The 16,388-nt window shown below is 37.3% G+C and overlaps 1 protein-coding gene across 3 annotated transcripts; it reads left to right on the top strand.

Annotated features, from left to right (window-relative positions):
- Positions 1–10,173: 10,173 nt before the first annotated feature.
- LOC145217891 (uncharacterized) lies at positions 10,174–14,827 on the top strand. 3 transcript variants are annotated; one of them, XM_080085272.1, is made up of 11 exons: positions 10,176–10,613; positions 10,675–10,725; positions 11,012–11,053; positions 11,121–11,180; positions 11,236–11,286; positions 11,412–11,459; positions 11,998–12,024; positions 12,091–13,406; positions 13,668–13,979; positions 14,050–14,226; positions 14,699–14,827. In XM_080085272.1, exons 1-11 carry the CDS (start codon positions 10,576–10,578, stop codon positions 14,767–14,769), a joined length of 2,193 nt encoding a protein of 730 aa, XP_079941398.1. In that variant the 5' UTR covers positions 10,176–10,575; the 3' UTR covers positions 14,770–14,827. The 3 variants fall into 3 exon arrangements, with proteins under 3 accessions (XP_079941399.1, XP_079941400.1, XP_079941398.1); XM_080085273.1 differs by lacking the exon at positions 11,121–11,180 and having other exon boundaries at positions 10,174–10,613; XM_080085274.1 differs by having other exon boundaries at positions 10,175–10,549; positions 11,012–11,180.
- The last annotated feature ends 1,561 nt before the right edge of the window (positions 14,828–16,388 follow it).

Raw genomic sequence — 16,388 nt, 5'->3', positions numbered from 1 at the left:
TTTCTGTTTGGGAGACAATAAGGTATAAAATAAGCGACCGAATTCCATTGCGCTAGCGGTCATGACTCGAAAATGCTTACGATGTGCGCTTGTTAATTCTGTTTTACTGATCAGAACAAGCTAAAACTTTGCAAGTTCTATCTGACTGCAGTACCAAGTGGGCTCGTGAAAACCGTTTCATTTTATCTTGATTCGTTTGTGTTTGGGAGACAGTAGAGTATAAAATAAGCGACCAAATTTTATTGCGCGAGCGGTCAAACTTTAAAAATACTTACGATGTACGCTTGTTATTTCTGTTTTACTGATCAGAACAAGCTGAAACTTTGCAAGTTCTATCTGACTGCAGTACCAAGTGGGCTCGTGAAAACCGTTTCATTTTATCTTAATTCGTTTGTGTTTGGGAGACAATAAAGTATAAAATAAGCGACCAAATTCTAATGCGCTAGCGGTCATGACTCGAAAATACTTACGATGTGCGCTTGTTAATTCTGTTTTACTGATCAGAACAAGCTGAAACTTTGCAAGTTCTATCTGACTGCAGTACCAAGTGGGCTCGTGAAAACCGTTTCATTTTATCTTAATTCGTTTGTGTTTGGGAGACAGTAAAGTATAAAATAAGCGACCAAATTCTAATGCGCTAGCGGTCATGACTCGAAAATACTTACGATGTGCGCTTGTTAATTCTGTTTTACTGATCAGAACAAGCTGAAACTTTGCAAGTTCTATCTGACTGCAGTACCAAGTAGGCTCGTGAAAACCGTTTCATTTTATCTTGATTCGTTTGTGTTTGGGAGACAATAAGGTATAAAATAAGCGACCGAATTCCATTGCGCTAGCGGTCATGACTCGAAAATACTTACGATGTGCGCTTGTTAATTCTGTTTTACTGATCAGAACAAGCTGAAACTTTGCAAGTTCAATCTGACTGCAGTACCAAGTGGGCTCGTGAAAACCGTTTCATTTTATCTTAATTCGTTTGTGTTTGGGAGACAATAAGGTATAAAATAAGCGACCGAATTCCATTGCGCGAGCGGTCATGACTCGAAAATACTTACGATGTGCGCTTGTTAATTCTATTTTACTGATCAGAACAAGCTAAAACTTTGCAAGTTCAATCTGACTGCAGTACCAAGTGGGCTCGTGAAAACCGTTTCATTTTATCTTGATTCGTTTGTGTTTGGGAGACAATAAGGTATAAAATAAGCGACCGAATTCTATTGCGCTAGCGGTCATGACTCGAAAATGCTTACGATGTGCGCTTGTTAATTCTATTTTACTGATCAGAACAAGCTAAAACTTTGAAAGTTCTATCTGACTGCAGTACCAAGTGGGCTCGTGAAAACCGTTTAATTTTATCTTAATTCGTTTCTGTTTGGGAGACAATAAGGTATAAAATAAGCGACCGAATTCCATTGCGCTAGCGGTCATGACTCGAAAATGCTTACGATGTGCGCTTGTTAATTCTGTTTTACTGATCAGAACAAGCTGAAACTTTGCAAGTTCAATCTGACTGCAGTACCAAGTGGGATCGTGAAAACCGTTTCATTTTATCTTAATTCGTTTGTGTTTGGGAGACAGTAAAGTATAAAATAAGCGACCAAATTCTAATGCGCTAGCGGTCATGACTCGAAAATACTTACGATGTGCGCTTGTTAATTCTGTTTTACTGATCAGAACAAGCTGAAACTTTGCAAGTTCAATTTGACTGCAGTACCAAGTGGGCTCGTGAAAACCGTTTCATTTTATCTTAATTCGTTTGTGTTTGGGAGACAGTAAAGTATAAAATAAGCGACCGAATTCTATTGCGCGAGCGGTCATGACTCGAAAATACTTACGATGTGCGCTTGTTAATTCTGTTTTACTAATCAGAACAAGCTAAAACTTTGCAAGTTCTATCTGACTGCAGTACCAAGTGGGCTCGTGAAAACCGTTTCATTTTATCTTGATTCGTTTGTGTTTGAGAGACAATAAGGTATAAAATAAGCGACCGAATTCTATTGCGCTAGCGGTCATGACTCGAAAATGCTTACGATGTGCGCTTGTTAATTCTGTTTTACTGATCAGAACAAGCTAAAACTTTGCAAGTTCTATCTGACTGCAGTACCAAGTGGGCTCGTGAAAACCGTTTCATTTTATCTTGATTCGTTTGTGTTTGGGAGACAGTAGAGTATAAAATAAGCGACCAAATTTTATTGCGCGAGCGGTCAAACTTTAAAAATACTTACGATGTACGCTTGTTATTTCTGTTTTACTGATCAGAACAAGCTGAAACTTTGCAAGTTCTATCTGACTGCAGTACCAAGTGGGCTCGTGAAAACCGTTTCATTTTATCTTAATTCGTTTGTGTTTGGGAGACAATAAAGTATAAAATAAGCGACCAAATTCTAATGCGCTAGCGGTCATGACTCGAAAATACTTACGATGTGCGCTTGTTAATTCTGTTTTACTGATCAGAACAAGCTGAAACTTTGCAAGTTCTATCTGACTGCAGTACCAAGTGGGCTCGTGAAAACCGTTTCATTTTATCTTAATTCGTTTGTGTTTGGGAGACAGTAAAGTATAAAATAAGCGACCAAATTCTAATGCGCTAGCGGTCATGACTCGAAAATACTTACGATGTGCGCTTGTTAATTCTGTTTTACTGATCAGAACAAGCTGAAACTTTGCAAGTTCTATCTGACTGCAGTACCAAGTAGGCTCGTGAAAACCGTTTCATTTTATCTTGATTCGTTTGTGTTTGGGAGACAATAAGGTATAAAATAAGCGACCGAATTCCATTGCGCGAGCGGTCATGACTCGAAAATACTTACGATGTGCGCTTGTTAATTCTGTTTTACTGATCAGAACAAGCTGAAACTTTGCAAGTTCAATCTGACTGCAGTACCAAGTGGGCTCGTGAAAACCGTTTCATTTTATCTTAATTCGTTTGTGTTTGGGAGACAATAAGGTATAAAATAAGCGACCGAATTCCATTGCGCGAGCGGTCATGACTCGAAAATACTTACGATGTGCGCTTGTTAATTCTATTTTACTGATCAGAACAAGCTAAAACTTTGCAAGTTCTATCTGACTGCAGTACCAAGTGGGCTCGTGAAAACCGTTTCATTTTATCTTGATTCGTTTGTGTTTGGGAGACAATAAGGTATAAAATAAGCGACCGAATTCTATTGCGCTAGCGGTCATGACTCGAAAATGCTTACGATGTGCGCTTGTTAATTCTATTTTACTGATCAGAACAAGCTAAAACTTTGAAAGTTCTATCTGACTGCAGTACCAAGTGGGCTCGTGAAAACCGTTTAATTTTATCTTAATTCGTTTCTGTTTGGGAGACAATAAGGTATAAAATAAGCGACCGAATTCCATTGCGCTAGCGGTCATGACTCGAAAATGCTTACGATGTGCGCTTGTTAATTCTGTTTTACTGATCAGAACAAGCTGAAACTTTGCAAGTTCAATCTGACTGCAGTACCAAGTGGGCTCGTGAAAACCGTTTCATTTTATCTTAATTCGTTTGTGTTTGGGAGACAATAAGGTATAAAATAAGCGACCGAATTCCGTTGCGCGAGCGGTCATGACTCGAAAATACTTACGATGTGCGCTTGTTAATTCTGTTTTACTGATCAGAACAAGCTGAAACTTTGCAAGTTCAATCTGACTGCAGTACCAAGTGGGATCGTGAAAACCGTTTCATTTTATCTTAATTCGTTTGTGTTTGGGAGACAGTAAAGTATAAAATAAGCGACCAAATTCTAATGCGCTAGCGGTCATGACTCGAAAATACTTACGATGTGCGCTTGTTAATTCTGTTTTACTGATCAGAACAAGCTGAAACTTTGCAAGTTCAATTTGACTGCAGTACCAAGTGGGCTCGTGAAAACCGTTTCATTTTATCTTAATTCGTTTGTGTTTGGGAGACAGTAAAGTATAAAATAAGCGACCGAATTCTATTGCGCGAGCGGTCATGACTCGAAAATACTTACGATGTGCGCTTGTTAATTCTGTTTTACTAATCAGAACAAGCTAAAACTTTGCAAGTTCTATCTGACTGCAGTACCAAGTGGGCTCGTGAAAACCGTTTCATTTTATCTTGATTCGTTTGTGTTTGAGAGACAATAAGGTATAAAATAAGCGACCGAATTCTATTGCGCTAGCGGTCATGACTCGAAAATGCTTACGATGTGCGCTTGTTAATTCTATTTTACTGATCAGAACAAGCTAAAACTTTGCAAGTTCAATCTGACTGCAGTACCAAGTGGGCTCGTGAAAACCGTTTCATTTTATCTTGATTCGTTTGTGTTTGGGAGACAATAAGGTATAAAATAAGCGACCGAATTCCATTGCGCTAGCGGTCATGACTCGAAAATACTTACGATGTGCGCTTGTTAATTCTGTTTTACTGATCAGAACAAGCTGAAACTTTGCAAGTTCAATCTGACTGCAGTACCAAGTGGGCTCGTGAAAACCGTTTCATTTTATCTTAATTCGTTTGTGTTTGGGAGACAATAAGGTATAAAATAAGCGACCGAATTCCATTGCGCTAGCGGTCATGACTCGAAAATGCTTACGATGTGCGCTTGTTAATTCTATTTTACTGATCAGAACAAGCTAAAACTTTGAAAGTTCTATCTGACTGCAGTACCAAGTGGGCTCGTGAAAACCGTTTTATTTTATCTTAATTCGTTTCTGTTTGGGAGACAATAAGGTATAAAATAAGCGACCGAATTCCATTGCGCGAGCGGTCATGACTCGAAAATGCTTACGATGTGCGCTTGTTAATTCTGTTTTACTGATCAGAACAAGCTAAAACTTTGCAAGTTCTATCTGACTGCAGTACCAAGTGGGCTCGTGAAAACCGTTTCATTTTATCTTGATTCGTTTGTGTTTGGGAGACAGTAGAGTATAAAATAAGCGACCAAATTTTATTGCGCGAGCGGTCAAACTTTAAAAATACTTACGATGTACGCTTGTTATTTCTGTTTTACTGATCAGAACAAGCTGAAACTTTTCAAGTTCTATCTGACTGCAGTACCAAGTGGGCTCGTGAAAACCGTTTCATTTTATCTTAATTCGTTTGTGTTTGGGAGACATTAAGTATAAAATAAGCGACCAAATTCTAATGCGCTAGCGGTCATGACTCGAAAATACTTACGATGTGCGCTTGTTAATTCTGTTTTACTGATCAGAACAAGCTGAAACTTTGCAAGTTCTATCTGACTGCAGTACCAAGTGGGCTCGTGAAAACCGTTTCATTTTATCTTAATTCGTTTGTGTTTGGGAGACAGTAAAGTATAAAATAAGCGACCAAATTCTAATGCGCTAGCGGTCATGACTCGAAAATACTTACGATGTGCGCTTGTTAATTCTGTTTTACTGATCAGAACAAGCTGAAACTTTGCAAGTTCTATCTGACTGCAGTACCAAGTAGGCTCGTGAAAACCGTTTCATTTTATCTTGATTCGTTTGTGTTTGGGAGACAATAAGGTATAAAATAAGCGACCGAATTCCATTGCGCGAGCGGTCATGACTCGAAAATACTTACGATGTGCGCTTGTTAATTCTGTTTTACTGATCAGAACAAGCTGAAACTTTGCAAGTTCAATCTGACTGCAGTACCAAGTGGGCTCGTGAAAACCGTTTCATTTTATCTTAATTCGTTTGTGTTTGGGAGACAATAAGGTATAAAATAAGCGACCGAATTCCATTGCGCGAGCGGTCATGACTCGAAAATACTTACGATGTGCGCTTGTTAATTCTATTTTACTGATCAGAACAAGCTAAAACTTTGCAAGTTCTATCTGACTGCAGTACCAAGTGGGCTCGTGAAAACCGTTTCATTTTATCTTGATTCGTTTGTGTTTGGGAGACAATAAGGTATAAAATAAGCGACCGAATTCTATTGCGCTAGCGGTCATGACTCGAAAATGCTTACGATGTGCGCTTGTTAATTCTATTTTACTGATCAGAACAAGCTAAAACTTTGAAAGTTCTATCTGACTGCAGTACCAAGTGGGCTCGTGAAAACCGTTTAATTTTATCTTAATTCGTTTCTGTTTGGGAGACAATAAGGTATAAAATAAGCGACCGAATTCCATTGCGCTAGCGGTCATGACTCGAAAATGCTTACGATGTGCGCTTGTTAATTCTATTTTACTGATCAGAACAAGCTAAAACTTTGCAAGTTCTATCTGACTGCAGTACCAAGTGGGCTCGTGAAAACCGTTTCATTTTATCTTGATTCGTTTGTGTTTGGGAGACAATAAGGTATAAAATAAGCGACCGAATTCTATTGCGCTAGCGGTCATGACTCGAAAATGCTTACGATGTGCGCTTGTTAATTCTGTTTTACTGATCAGAACAAGCTGAAACTTTGCAAGTTCAATCTGACTGCAGTACCAAGTGGGCTCGTGAAAACCGTTTCATTTTATCTTAATTCGTTTGTGTTTGGGAGACAATAAGGTATAAAATAAGCGACCGAATTCCATTGCGCTAGCGGTCATGACTCGAAAATGCTTACGATGTGCGCTTGTTAATTCTATTTTACTGATCAGAACAAGCTAAAACTTTGAAAGTTCTATCTGACTGCAGTACCAAGTGGGCTCGTGAAAACCGTTTTATTTTATCTTAATTCGTTTCTGTTTGGGAGACAATAAGGTATAAAATAAGCGACCGAATTCCATTGCGCTAGCGGTCATGACTCGAAAATGCTTACGATGTGCGCTTGTTAATTCTGTTTTACTGATCAGAACAAGCTAAAACTTTGCAAGTTCTATCTGACTGCAGTACCAAGTGGGCTCGTGAAAACCGTTTCATTTTATCTTGATTCGTTTGTGTTTGGGAGACAGTAGAGTATAAAATAAGCGACCAAATTTTATTGCGCGAGCGGTCAAACTTTAAAAATACTTACGATGTACGCTTGTTATTTCTGTTTTACTGATCAGAACAAGCTGAAACTTTGCAAGTTCTATCTGACTGCAGTACCAAGTGGGCTCGTGAAAACCGTTTCATTTTATCTTAATTCGTTTGTGTTTGGGAGACAATAAAGTATAAAATAAGCGACCAAATTCTAATGCGCTAGCGGTCATGACTCGAAAATACTTACGATGTGCGCTTGTTAATTCTGTTTTACTGATCAGAACAAGCTGAAACTTTGCAAGTTCTATCTGACTGCAGTACCAAGTGGGCTCGTGAAAACCGTTTCATTTTATCTTAATTCGTTTGTGTTTGGGAGACAGTAAAGTATAAAATAAGCGACCAAATTCTAATGCGCTAGCGGTCATGACTCGAAAATACTTACGATGTGCGCTTGTTAATTCTGTTTTACTGATCAGAACAAGCTGAAACTTTGCAAGTTCTATCTGACTGCAGTACCAAGTAGGCTCGTGAAAACCGTTTCATTTTATCTTGATTCGTTTGTGTTTGGGAGACAATAAGGTATAAAATAAGCGACCGAATTCCATTGCGCTAGCGGTCATGACTCGAAAATACTTACGATGTGCGCTTGTTAATTCTGTTTTACTGATCAGAACAAGCTGAAACTTTGCAAGTTTAATCTGACTGCAGTACCAAGTGGGCTCGTGAAAACCGTTTCATTTTATCTTAATTCGTTTGTGTTTGGGAGACAATAAGGTATAAAATAAGCGACCGAATTCCATTGCGCGAGCGGTCATGACTCGAAAATACTTACGATGTGCGCTTGTTAATTCTATTTTACTGATCAGAACAAGCTAAAACTTTGCAAGTTCTATCTGACTGCAGTACCAAGTGGGCTCGTGAAAACCGTTTCATTTTATCTTGATTCGTTTGTGTTTGGGAGACAATAAGGTATAAAATAAGCGACCGAATTCTATTGCGCTAGCGGTCATGACTCGAAAATGCTTACGATGTGCGCTTGTTAATTCTATTTTACTGATCAGAACAAGCTAAAACTTTGAAAGTTCTATCTGACTGCAGTACCAAGTGGGCTCGTGAAAACCGTTTAATTTTATCTTAATTCGTTTCTGTTTGGGAGACAATAAGGTATAAAATAAGCGACCGAATTCCATTGCGCTAGCGGTCATGACTCGAAAATGCTTACGATGTGCGCTTGTTAATTCTATTTTACTGATCAGAACAAGCTAAAACTTTGCAAGTTCTATCTGACTGCAGTACCAAGTGGGCTCGTGAAAACCGTTTCATTTTATCTTGATTCGTTTGTGTTTGGGAGACAATAAGGTATAAAATAAGCGACCGAATTCCATTGCGCTAGCGGTCATGACTCGAAAATGCTTACGATGTGCGCTTGTTAATTCTGTTTTACTGATCAGAACAAGCTGAAACTTTGCAAGTTCAATCTGACTGCAGTACCAAGTGGGCTCGTGAAAACCGTTTCATTTTATCTTAATTCGTTTGTGTTTGGGAGACAATAAGGTATAAAATAAGCGACCGAATTCCGTTGCGCGAGCGGTCATGACTCGAAAATACTTACGATGTGCGCTTGTTAATTCTGTTTTACTGATCAGAACAAGCTGAAACTTTGCAAGTTTAATCTGACTGCAGTACCAAGTGGGATCGTGAAAACCGTTTCATTTTATCTTAATTCGTTTGTGTTTGGGAGACAGTAAAGTATAAAATAAGCGACCAAATTCTAATGCGCTAGCGGTCATGACTCGAAAATACTTACGATGTGCGCTTGTTAATTCTGTTTTACTGATCAGAACAAGCTGAAACTTTGCAAGTTCAATTTGACTGCAGTACCAAGTGGGCTCGTGAAAACCGTTTCATTTTATCTTAATTCGTTTGTGTTTGGGAGACAGTAAAGTATAAAATAAGCGACCGAATTCCATTGCGCGAGCGGTCATGACTCGAAAATACTTACGATGTGCGCTTGTTAATTCTGTTTTACTAATCAGAACAAGCTAAAACTTTGCAAGTTCTATCTGACTGCAGTACCAAGTGGGCTCGTGAAAACCGTTTCATTTTGTCTTGATTCGTTTGTGTTTGAGAGACAATAAGGTATAAAATAAGCGACCGAATTCTATTGCGCTAGCGGTCATGACTCGAAAATGCTTACGATGTGCGCTTGTTAATTCTATTTTACTGATCAGAACAAGCTAAAACTTTGCAAGTTCAATCTGACTGCAGTACCAAGTGGGCTCGTGAAAACCGTTTCATTTTATCTTGATTCGTTTGTGTTTGGGAGACAATAAGGTATAAAATAAGCGACCGAATTCCATTGCGCTAGCGGTCATGACTCGAAAATACTTACGATGTGCGCTTGTTAATTCTGTTTTACTGATCAGAACAAGCTGAAACTTTGCAAGTTCAATCTGACTGCAGTACCAAGTGGGCTCGTGAAAACCGTTTCATTTTATCTTAATTCGTTTGTGTTTGGGAGACAATAAGGTATAAAATAAGCGACCGAATTCCATTGCGCTAGCGGTCATGACTCGAAAATACTTACGATGTGCGCTTGTTAATTCTGTTTTACTGATCAGAACAAGCTGAAACTTTGCAAGTTCAATCTGACTGCAGTACCAAGTGGGCTCGTGAAAACCGTTTCATTTTATCTTAATTCGTTTGTGTTTGGGAGACAGTAAAGTATAAAATAAGCGACTAAATTCTAATGCGCTAGCGGTCATGACTCGAAAATACTTACGATGTGCGCTTGTTAATTCTGTTTTACTGATCAGAACAAGCTGAAACTTTGCAAGTTCTATCTGACTGCAGTACCAAGTGGGCTCGTGAAAACCGTTTCATTTTATCTTGATTCGTTTGTGTTTGGGAGACAATAAGGTATAAAATAAGCGACCGAATTCCATTGCGCGAGCGGTCATGACTCGAAAATACTTACGATGTGCGCTTGTTAATTCTGTTTTACTGATCAGAACAAGCTAAAACTTTGCAAGTTCTATCTGACTGCAGTACCAAGTGGGCTCGTGAAAACCGTTTCATTTTATCTTGATTCGTTTGTGTTTGGGAGACAATAAGGTATAAAATAAGCGACCAAATTCTATTGCGCGAGTGGTCATGACTCTGTTATTTCTGAACTCGGTATAATATGGTGTGACTCTTTTTGACGGTGATATGTTTAAAATTTTGCCATGTGCTTGTGATAAATGTAATGTGCTTTCTGTTTCTGGTTCGGCCTGTCGTTTTGCGCGGTCAGACACAGAAAACAATTTGAGAGATTGAGAAAAAAGTCAATTGTAATAAATTGTAACTGAAAGTTAGTCGTGATATCAGTTAATTTTGCTTTTTTAGCCTCCTCTTGTATTGGTAGCTTTTTGGCATTTTGGATTCTGCATCTACACGTGCGGTACGTAAAAGAAAAAAAACAACGATTGATGTATATTTTATATCCGACTCCATCTCTAATTATTCCTACGCAAGATATAAACTTTTTTGATACATTTTTAAATTTGTGGATGCAATTGGTTAATATTATAATGTCTCATGGTCGAATTTGAATGCGGTTTTGTAAGATTTTGGATTACCTGAATTATCAGTACGAGTGAAAGCGTATGTGCTAAACGTCGGTGAGGTGAGATTGCTATCTGAGAAGAAAGGTCGAGTAAGTAACCATTAGTGTCTAACATTATGAATGAATATGAAAGAGCTAGAGTCGAAGAAGACAGGTGAATGCTACATTTTAATAGCTGTTTTTGTTCACTTTCCTGTAACACATATCTGATTTAGTTCTGACTCAACGTTGACATCAGACTCCGAATTGAGAGGAAAAAGAGGAAGGTGACTTGTGCTTTTACTGCTTTGTATTCATTCTATGGCATACAGCAGGGGTGGGCAACCTTTGTTACTGTAGGGCCAATTATAAATGTCAAAATTGGATCGAGGGCCGCACATGTGCATCACACAAAGTGATTTTGCTTTGTTTCTTACCAAATATGCTTAACTACAAGTATAATTCGCATTTGATTCTAGCCACATTTTGCCAGATTGCAGAAAACTAGCATCAGGCGCATTAATCAGCTCAAAAAAAGACATTGTTGTAAACTGTGGTTTTTTTACATGACAGGAAAAGGCCAAAAATCACCAGTGACAGTAGCGTTTCTGAGAGGTATGTAAGCAATATACAAATGCACAAAGCGTTAATGTGTGAACATGTTGAAATATTTGTTCATTAGTGCTGGTTCAAGTTCTTGTAGTTCCACTGAAGAGAGTAGTAAAGAATCTGATAGTGAAGGGTATGTTGATGACATAGTAAATTTGTTTCTCCTCTTAAACTTAACATGCATTTAGGAAAAGTAGTTTGCTGGAAACTATTGCACAACAAAGAAAACTTCGTCAAAAGTAAGTAGTCATATCAGAATGGAATTATGTGCGAAATAATTTAATTGTTAGAATCATTTGCCTAGCTAAATGAATCATGTATTAATTTATTTGATTGTTTAACTAATGGGTGTTATGTGTTGCAGAAAACATTCCTTCTCAACAAGTGCATCCTCAAGTTCTTCAAGTGGATTGTAAGTGACAGGCTGAAATAATACAAGTGTATACAAAACAAAAACCCCTAATGGTAAAAAGTAACTTTGCCATACATTTTTATGAATGATTAATCTTTTTCTTTCTTAATTTTCGTAAGTTATACTAGGTATAGTACAACTTATCACTGGTGGGGTTAAATAGATCTTTCTAGAGTGATTCCTGAACTTTTTAAGCATGTGTCTGATTTACAAACTACTTTATCATTCCGCAGGTTATGTTGCAGGATAACATGACAAAAGTTGTCCAAAACCCTAGTTTGCAACAAAAAATAGATTTTTAATGTTGTCATGCCTGCTTGCAATCTGTTATTAACCCAGAGAATGTTTGTAGTTTTAAAATTGGAAATCTCTTGCGGAGCACTAGTGTGCCAGGGGACACAGTTTAAGAATCACTGCTTTGCAGGTTGACTTGCATAAGTGATTGTTAGCAAAACAAATATATTCATAAATATATGCTAGACTTGTCTCTGTATCTAACTGGAAACAAATGTGCAATATGTGATTTTTTGTCATGCAGGTCCTGCTCACCAATAGGCTATAAAAGGTATGTGGATTTTTTTCCCATAAACTTTGTACATTATGATATGACTTTGCAACAAACTGATTTCAGGAGAAAAAGGCATTGTCCATTTTGCTTCAAGCAGTATGTAAATGTTACACACCATCGAAAAAAACATCCCGAAGTAAATCAAGAACTATTTTTTTATGACAGCTTTTCGAAAAAAAGTAGAACTGGAAGTTACCAAAATTTTAGGGGATTCATTTGCTACTTGTGTGGTAGAGGTATATATGGCTTGAAAAGTCATATGGCTAGAATCCACCCTGAGGTCACACTTCCGCTAAGTGTTGCAGAACAACGTTCAATACCAAAAATATTAGAACTTAACGACATATTAGAATGCTACAAAGAGGAAATTGTCCATGTGGGATTTGGTAAAAGAAATGAATGCTGCAAAGAATCAGCTACTACATATTGCAGACAGATCAGAGCCTTGTTGGACAACGATTTGGAGAACTTAAGATTTCCAGATAAAATTTACAAAAAATTAACAATCAAGGCAAACTGCAGTGGAAGAGACAGCACAAGATACACTTACCTTGCTACTTTTCAAAATTTTTTGCAGTATGTCCAGATATACTATAGCAAGATTTATAAAAGGGATGTCAGAAAATTGATTATTCTTGTGAGTCAATGGATGGCAAGGCAAAGAAGCAAAAAAGAAAAACGAGAATGCATAGTGAAGGCGAATGCAACCAAAAATTTAAAAGATTGCCAGTTTCCAGGTAGTGCAGTTGTTGAATATCAGAAACAAGAAACTGCACAAAAGGCAAATTTACTAAGGAAATCTGAGCCTGGTAGTTTGAAAAAAGAAGATACATCATTGATAGTATCTGATTTATTTCTAAAAATAATTTGCAAGCAAGGATGCAGATCATGTGTGCTAACAGGCATGACTCACTCAGAACTTCGCGATGCTGGAGAAACAGAGAACAAAAACTTTTCAATCATGGTTTCAGATCAAAAGGAAAAGAAACGGCAGGGGTGCATTGTACTATCTCACAGTGAACTACAAGAGTTAAAGTGCACCTCTGTTCATTTGTGGAAATATCTAGGCCTAACACCTTCAGCAGAGGATAAAGTATTTCCATCATTAAAAGTGCAAAATCAGGCAATTAAAATGCAAGCTTCGGAATTTAATAAGCTTTACAAACAAATAAGTTTGTTTTGTTTTAACAAAGAAGTAACAGTTACTGACACTAGGAAATTAATTACAAAAAAGGTCAGTAAAGCCCCCAAAACAGTTCAAGCAGCTGTGGCAAGAGCTGAAGGACATTCAGTTGAAGTGGCAGAAAGGTTTTACAACATCACTGACCCGGGAGAGCTAGTGGAAGATGCAAGACAAGCATTAAAATTGTTGTCAGAAAGTAAGTAGTAAGGATTCAACTTTTCTATTAAAGCATATGTTTTATACCAAGCTGACAACTAAATTTTACAATTATCAGTAAGTGTGTAAAAAGTTTGTTGATAAACATACAGAAACGTTTTATAACAAAACATACTAATAACAGTTTTATTTGGCAAAAAAACTTCTTTTGTGAAGCGATATTGTGCCCTTTTAACAGTTGTAATTTTGGTAATTAGTAACTACAAGTAAAGGGGTATTTTTATGATGTCATTTTGGTCAGATGTAAGCTCTGGAGGTTCTGCTGATGCTGATACTATGAAGACTGGAGGACCTGCTGATGTTGATACTATGAAGGCTGGAGGACCTGCTGATGCTGACACTATGAAGGCTGGAGGACCTGCTGATGCTGACACTATGAAGGCTGGAGGACTTGCTGATGCTAACACTATGAAGGCTGGAGGACCTGCTGAAGCTGACACTATGAAGGCTGGAGGACCTGCTGATGCTGACACTATGAAGGCTGGAGGACCTTCTGATGCTGAAAAAATGATGAGCAGGGGGGCGACTCATGCTGACCATGCAAAGGCTACAGGTAAGAACATCAAATTAAGAAAAAAGCCAACATCATAAAACATTTAACCACAAATTAAAAATATTTGCAGATTCAATTCGTGTCAAATTCCTTGATGACCAGGAGATTGTGAATATTAACAACATAAAGGACATTCGTTCAAAGCACAAAAAGAGACTGAAGAATTTGCATCAAATTGTGCTGGGCGATGAAATAAAAGCCAGATGGGCTGATGGATTGTTTTATCCAGCAGTTCGAATCCAAAAATGTAATGTTTACACTTGTATTTTATTAAATCAATGCTAAGAATATGGTTTGTATACCAGCCAAATATTTACAATACTGTACATGCATTTTTAGGGTCAAGGTGTGTTGAAGTAGGCCATCGTTTATGGTAAAGGGTAATTAAACTATCATAATTTCATTTGTTTGGGTGAAACTTTGCTGATGCAACATCTTATGGGGTGTTAAGGTATTTCAAGGATTGGTCATTATACTATTGGCTGCTATCAACACTTTTTTCCTGCCCGCTACCATCTTAACTGACTTCGGTACTCATCACATCAAACACACACATACAAAAAAAGATTTTGCATTAAAGCTTGCATGTTTTATTACTTGTCTGTGGAACTATGCATTTACATAGAAACATAAAATATATAGTAGGCCGGCCAAATACAACTGGTTTGATTGAATGTATTTAAACCACTTGTCAAACTGTAACATACCTTTATTTTTAGATTCACCAACCAAAGCATATGAATCTGATTCAGAAATCAAGAAAAAGAAATCAAGAAAAAGTCTGTTTTAGTTACTATACAGCAGTATAGTACTGCATGGTATTGTTCTTTTGTTTTTATATTCGTTAATAAATAGTACAAAAAATGCAAATGATACAGACCTGATTTTAAATTGCCAAGACACTTGTGTTGAAATGAGATGAGTTTATTTTGGTAAAAGGTGACCAGCAGCAAAAACATTTCTTAAAAAACACAATACAAGGCTATTTGCTATTGTAAACGTCGTGCAGAAAGTACTTAAATGTAAGTAACAAATGTAAGCTATTGCCAGGCATAATATCAAGTTTGTAGAGCAATTTGCCAGAAGAGCTCTACAACTTGGTAAGTAACAAATTTTCTACGAAGTGGAAACAAATTTGTTTCGAAAATTATTTTCACGAAATTTCCCATTTTTGAGCTCTTTATCGACATCGAGCGAAAGCAAAATTTTCTGAGCAAAAATTCGTTTCGAGTTTACGGAAACAAATTTTTGTTTGGCAGATTTTTTTGGCAAATTTGTTTCGAAAATTTGCTTCGAAAACGAATTTCGAAACAAATTTGGCCAAAAAAATTGTTTCCGAAACAAAATTCGTGATTTCGAAACGAATTTGGCCATTTCGAAACGAAAACGGAAACGAAAATTCGTTTCAAATGCAAAAATGTATGTAATGGTCAACCTGACCATACCCCAAGCCTACGGTGGCTGACAGCTGCTAGTAAAAAAAAAAAATTGTAAAAACAAATCACAAATTTTCCAAAAACAAAAGATACGTTTTAAAGTATTTCATAAAAAAATAATTTAATACATTAAAGATCACAAAAAAGTTTATGGAGCCGTGGCTGTCATTGCCATTCAAAAATGCATTTGATTGACAAGCTGCACTGATGACAAAAACAGTGATTGTTGAAACATCTACATAATGTATTCTATATACACAAAGTCTTGGCAGTTATGTTTACAATGAAGTTGTTTTTGTTCGTTTGTTTGTGTGTTCTTTTAATACACTTGTGAAACAGTTATTTAGAGATTGGTATGTGTTAAATTATTGGAATCAGTAAACGGTAGTAAAACCAACTGAATACTTTTCTAATGTGGTATGGAATACTCGTCGAATTCGAGAGCAAAAATGCACAACTTCCTTTTCTGGTGTGACCAACCCTATATATAACTTTCCACACAAATATGGACTTAAGGAATGTCATTTTCAGCTTAATTGACATATTCGTTAATTTGAGTTTTACTTCCAAAAATCACTGCTTGCATTTGGTTATAGTTTGTCATTTGGATTTTTAGACTTTAGTCCGACTAACTGGCGCAATAATTTCTTTGTTGCAAAACAATTAGCTATGATGTTTTTCGAATTGTACAGGTTTGGTTGGTCGACTGAACAACTTGAAAAGTTGTCTATTTTCAGGAATTCAAAATTAAAGGTGCCTCAAAATTAAAACTGCATAAAAAAACGCAACTGCACATAAAATGACAATCGACGTTTTTGACAACCCGCCCAAATAACTGCAACTAAAAGTCAAAAACTCGCCAAATGGCAGCCATCGGTTGACAAAATCAAAGGGTAATGGCTGTTCCCGGCCACCGGCAACTCAAACCTTTTTTCGCTTGTATTTCCCTGGGGAAGAAACTTGAGCGGAATCG

The sequence above is a fragment of the Phallusia mammillata genome, chromosome 3 (assembly GCF_965637545.1).
Source record: "Phallusia mammillata chromosome 3, kaPhaMamm4.hap1.1, whole genome shotgun sequence".
Lineage (NCBI taxonomy): Eukaryota > Metazoa > Chordata > Ascidiacea > Phlebobranchia > Ascidiidae > Phallusia > Phallusia mammillata.
This window is presented reverse-complemented; position numbering and strand designations above follow the sequence as displayed.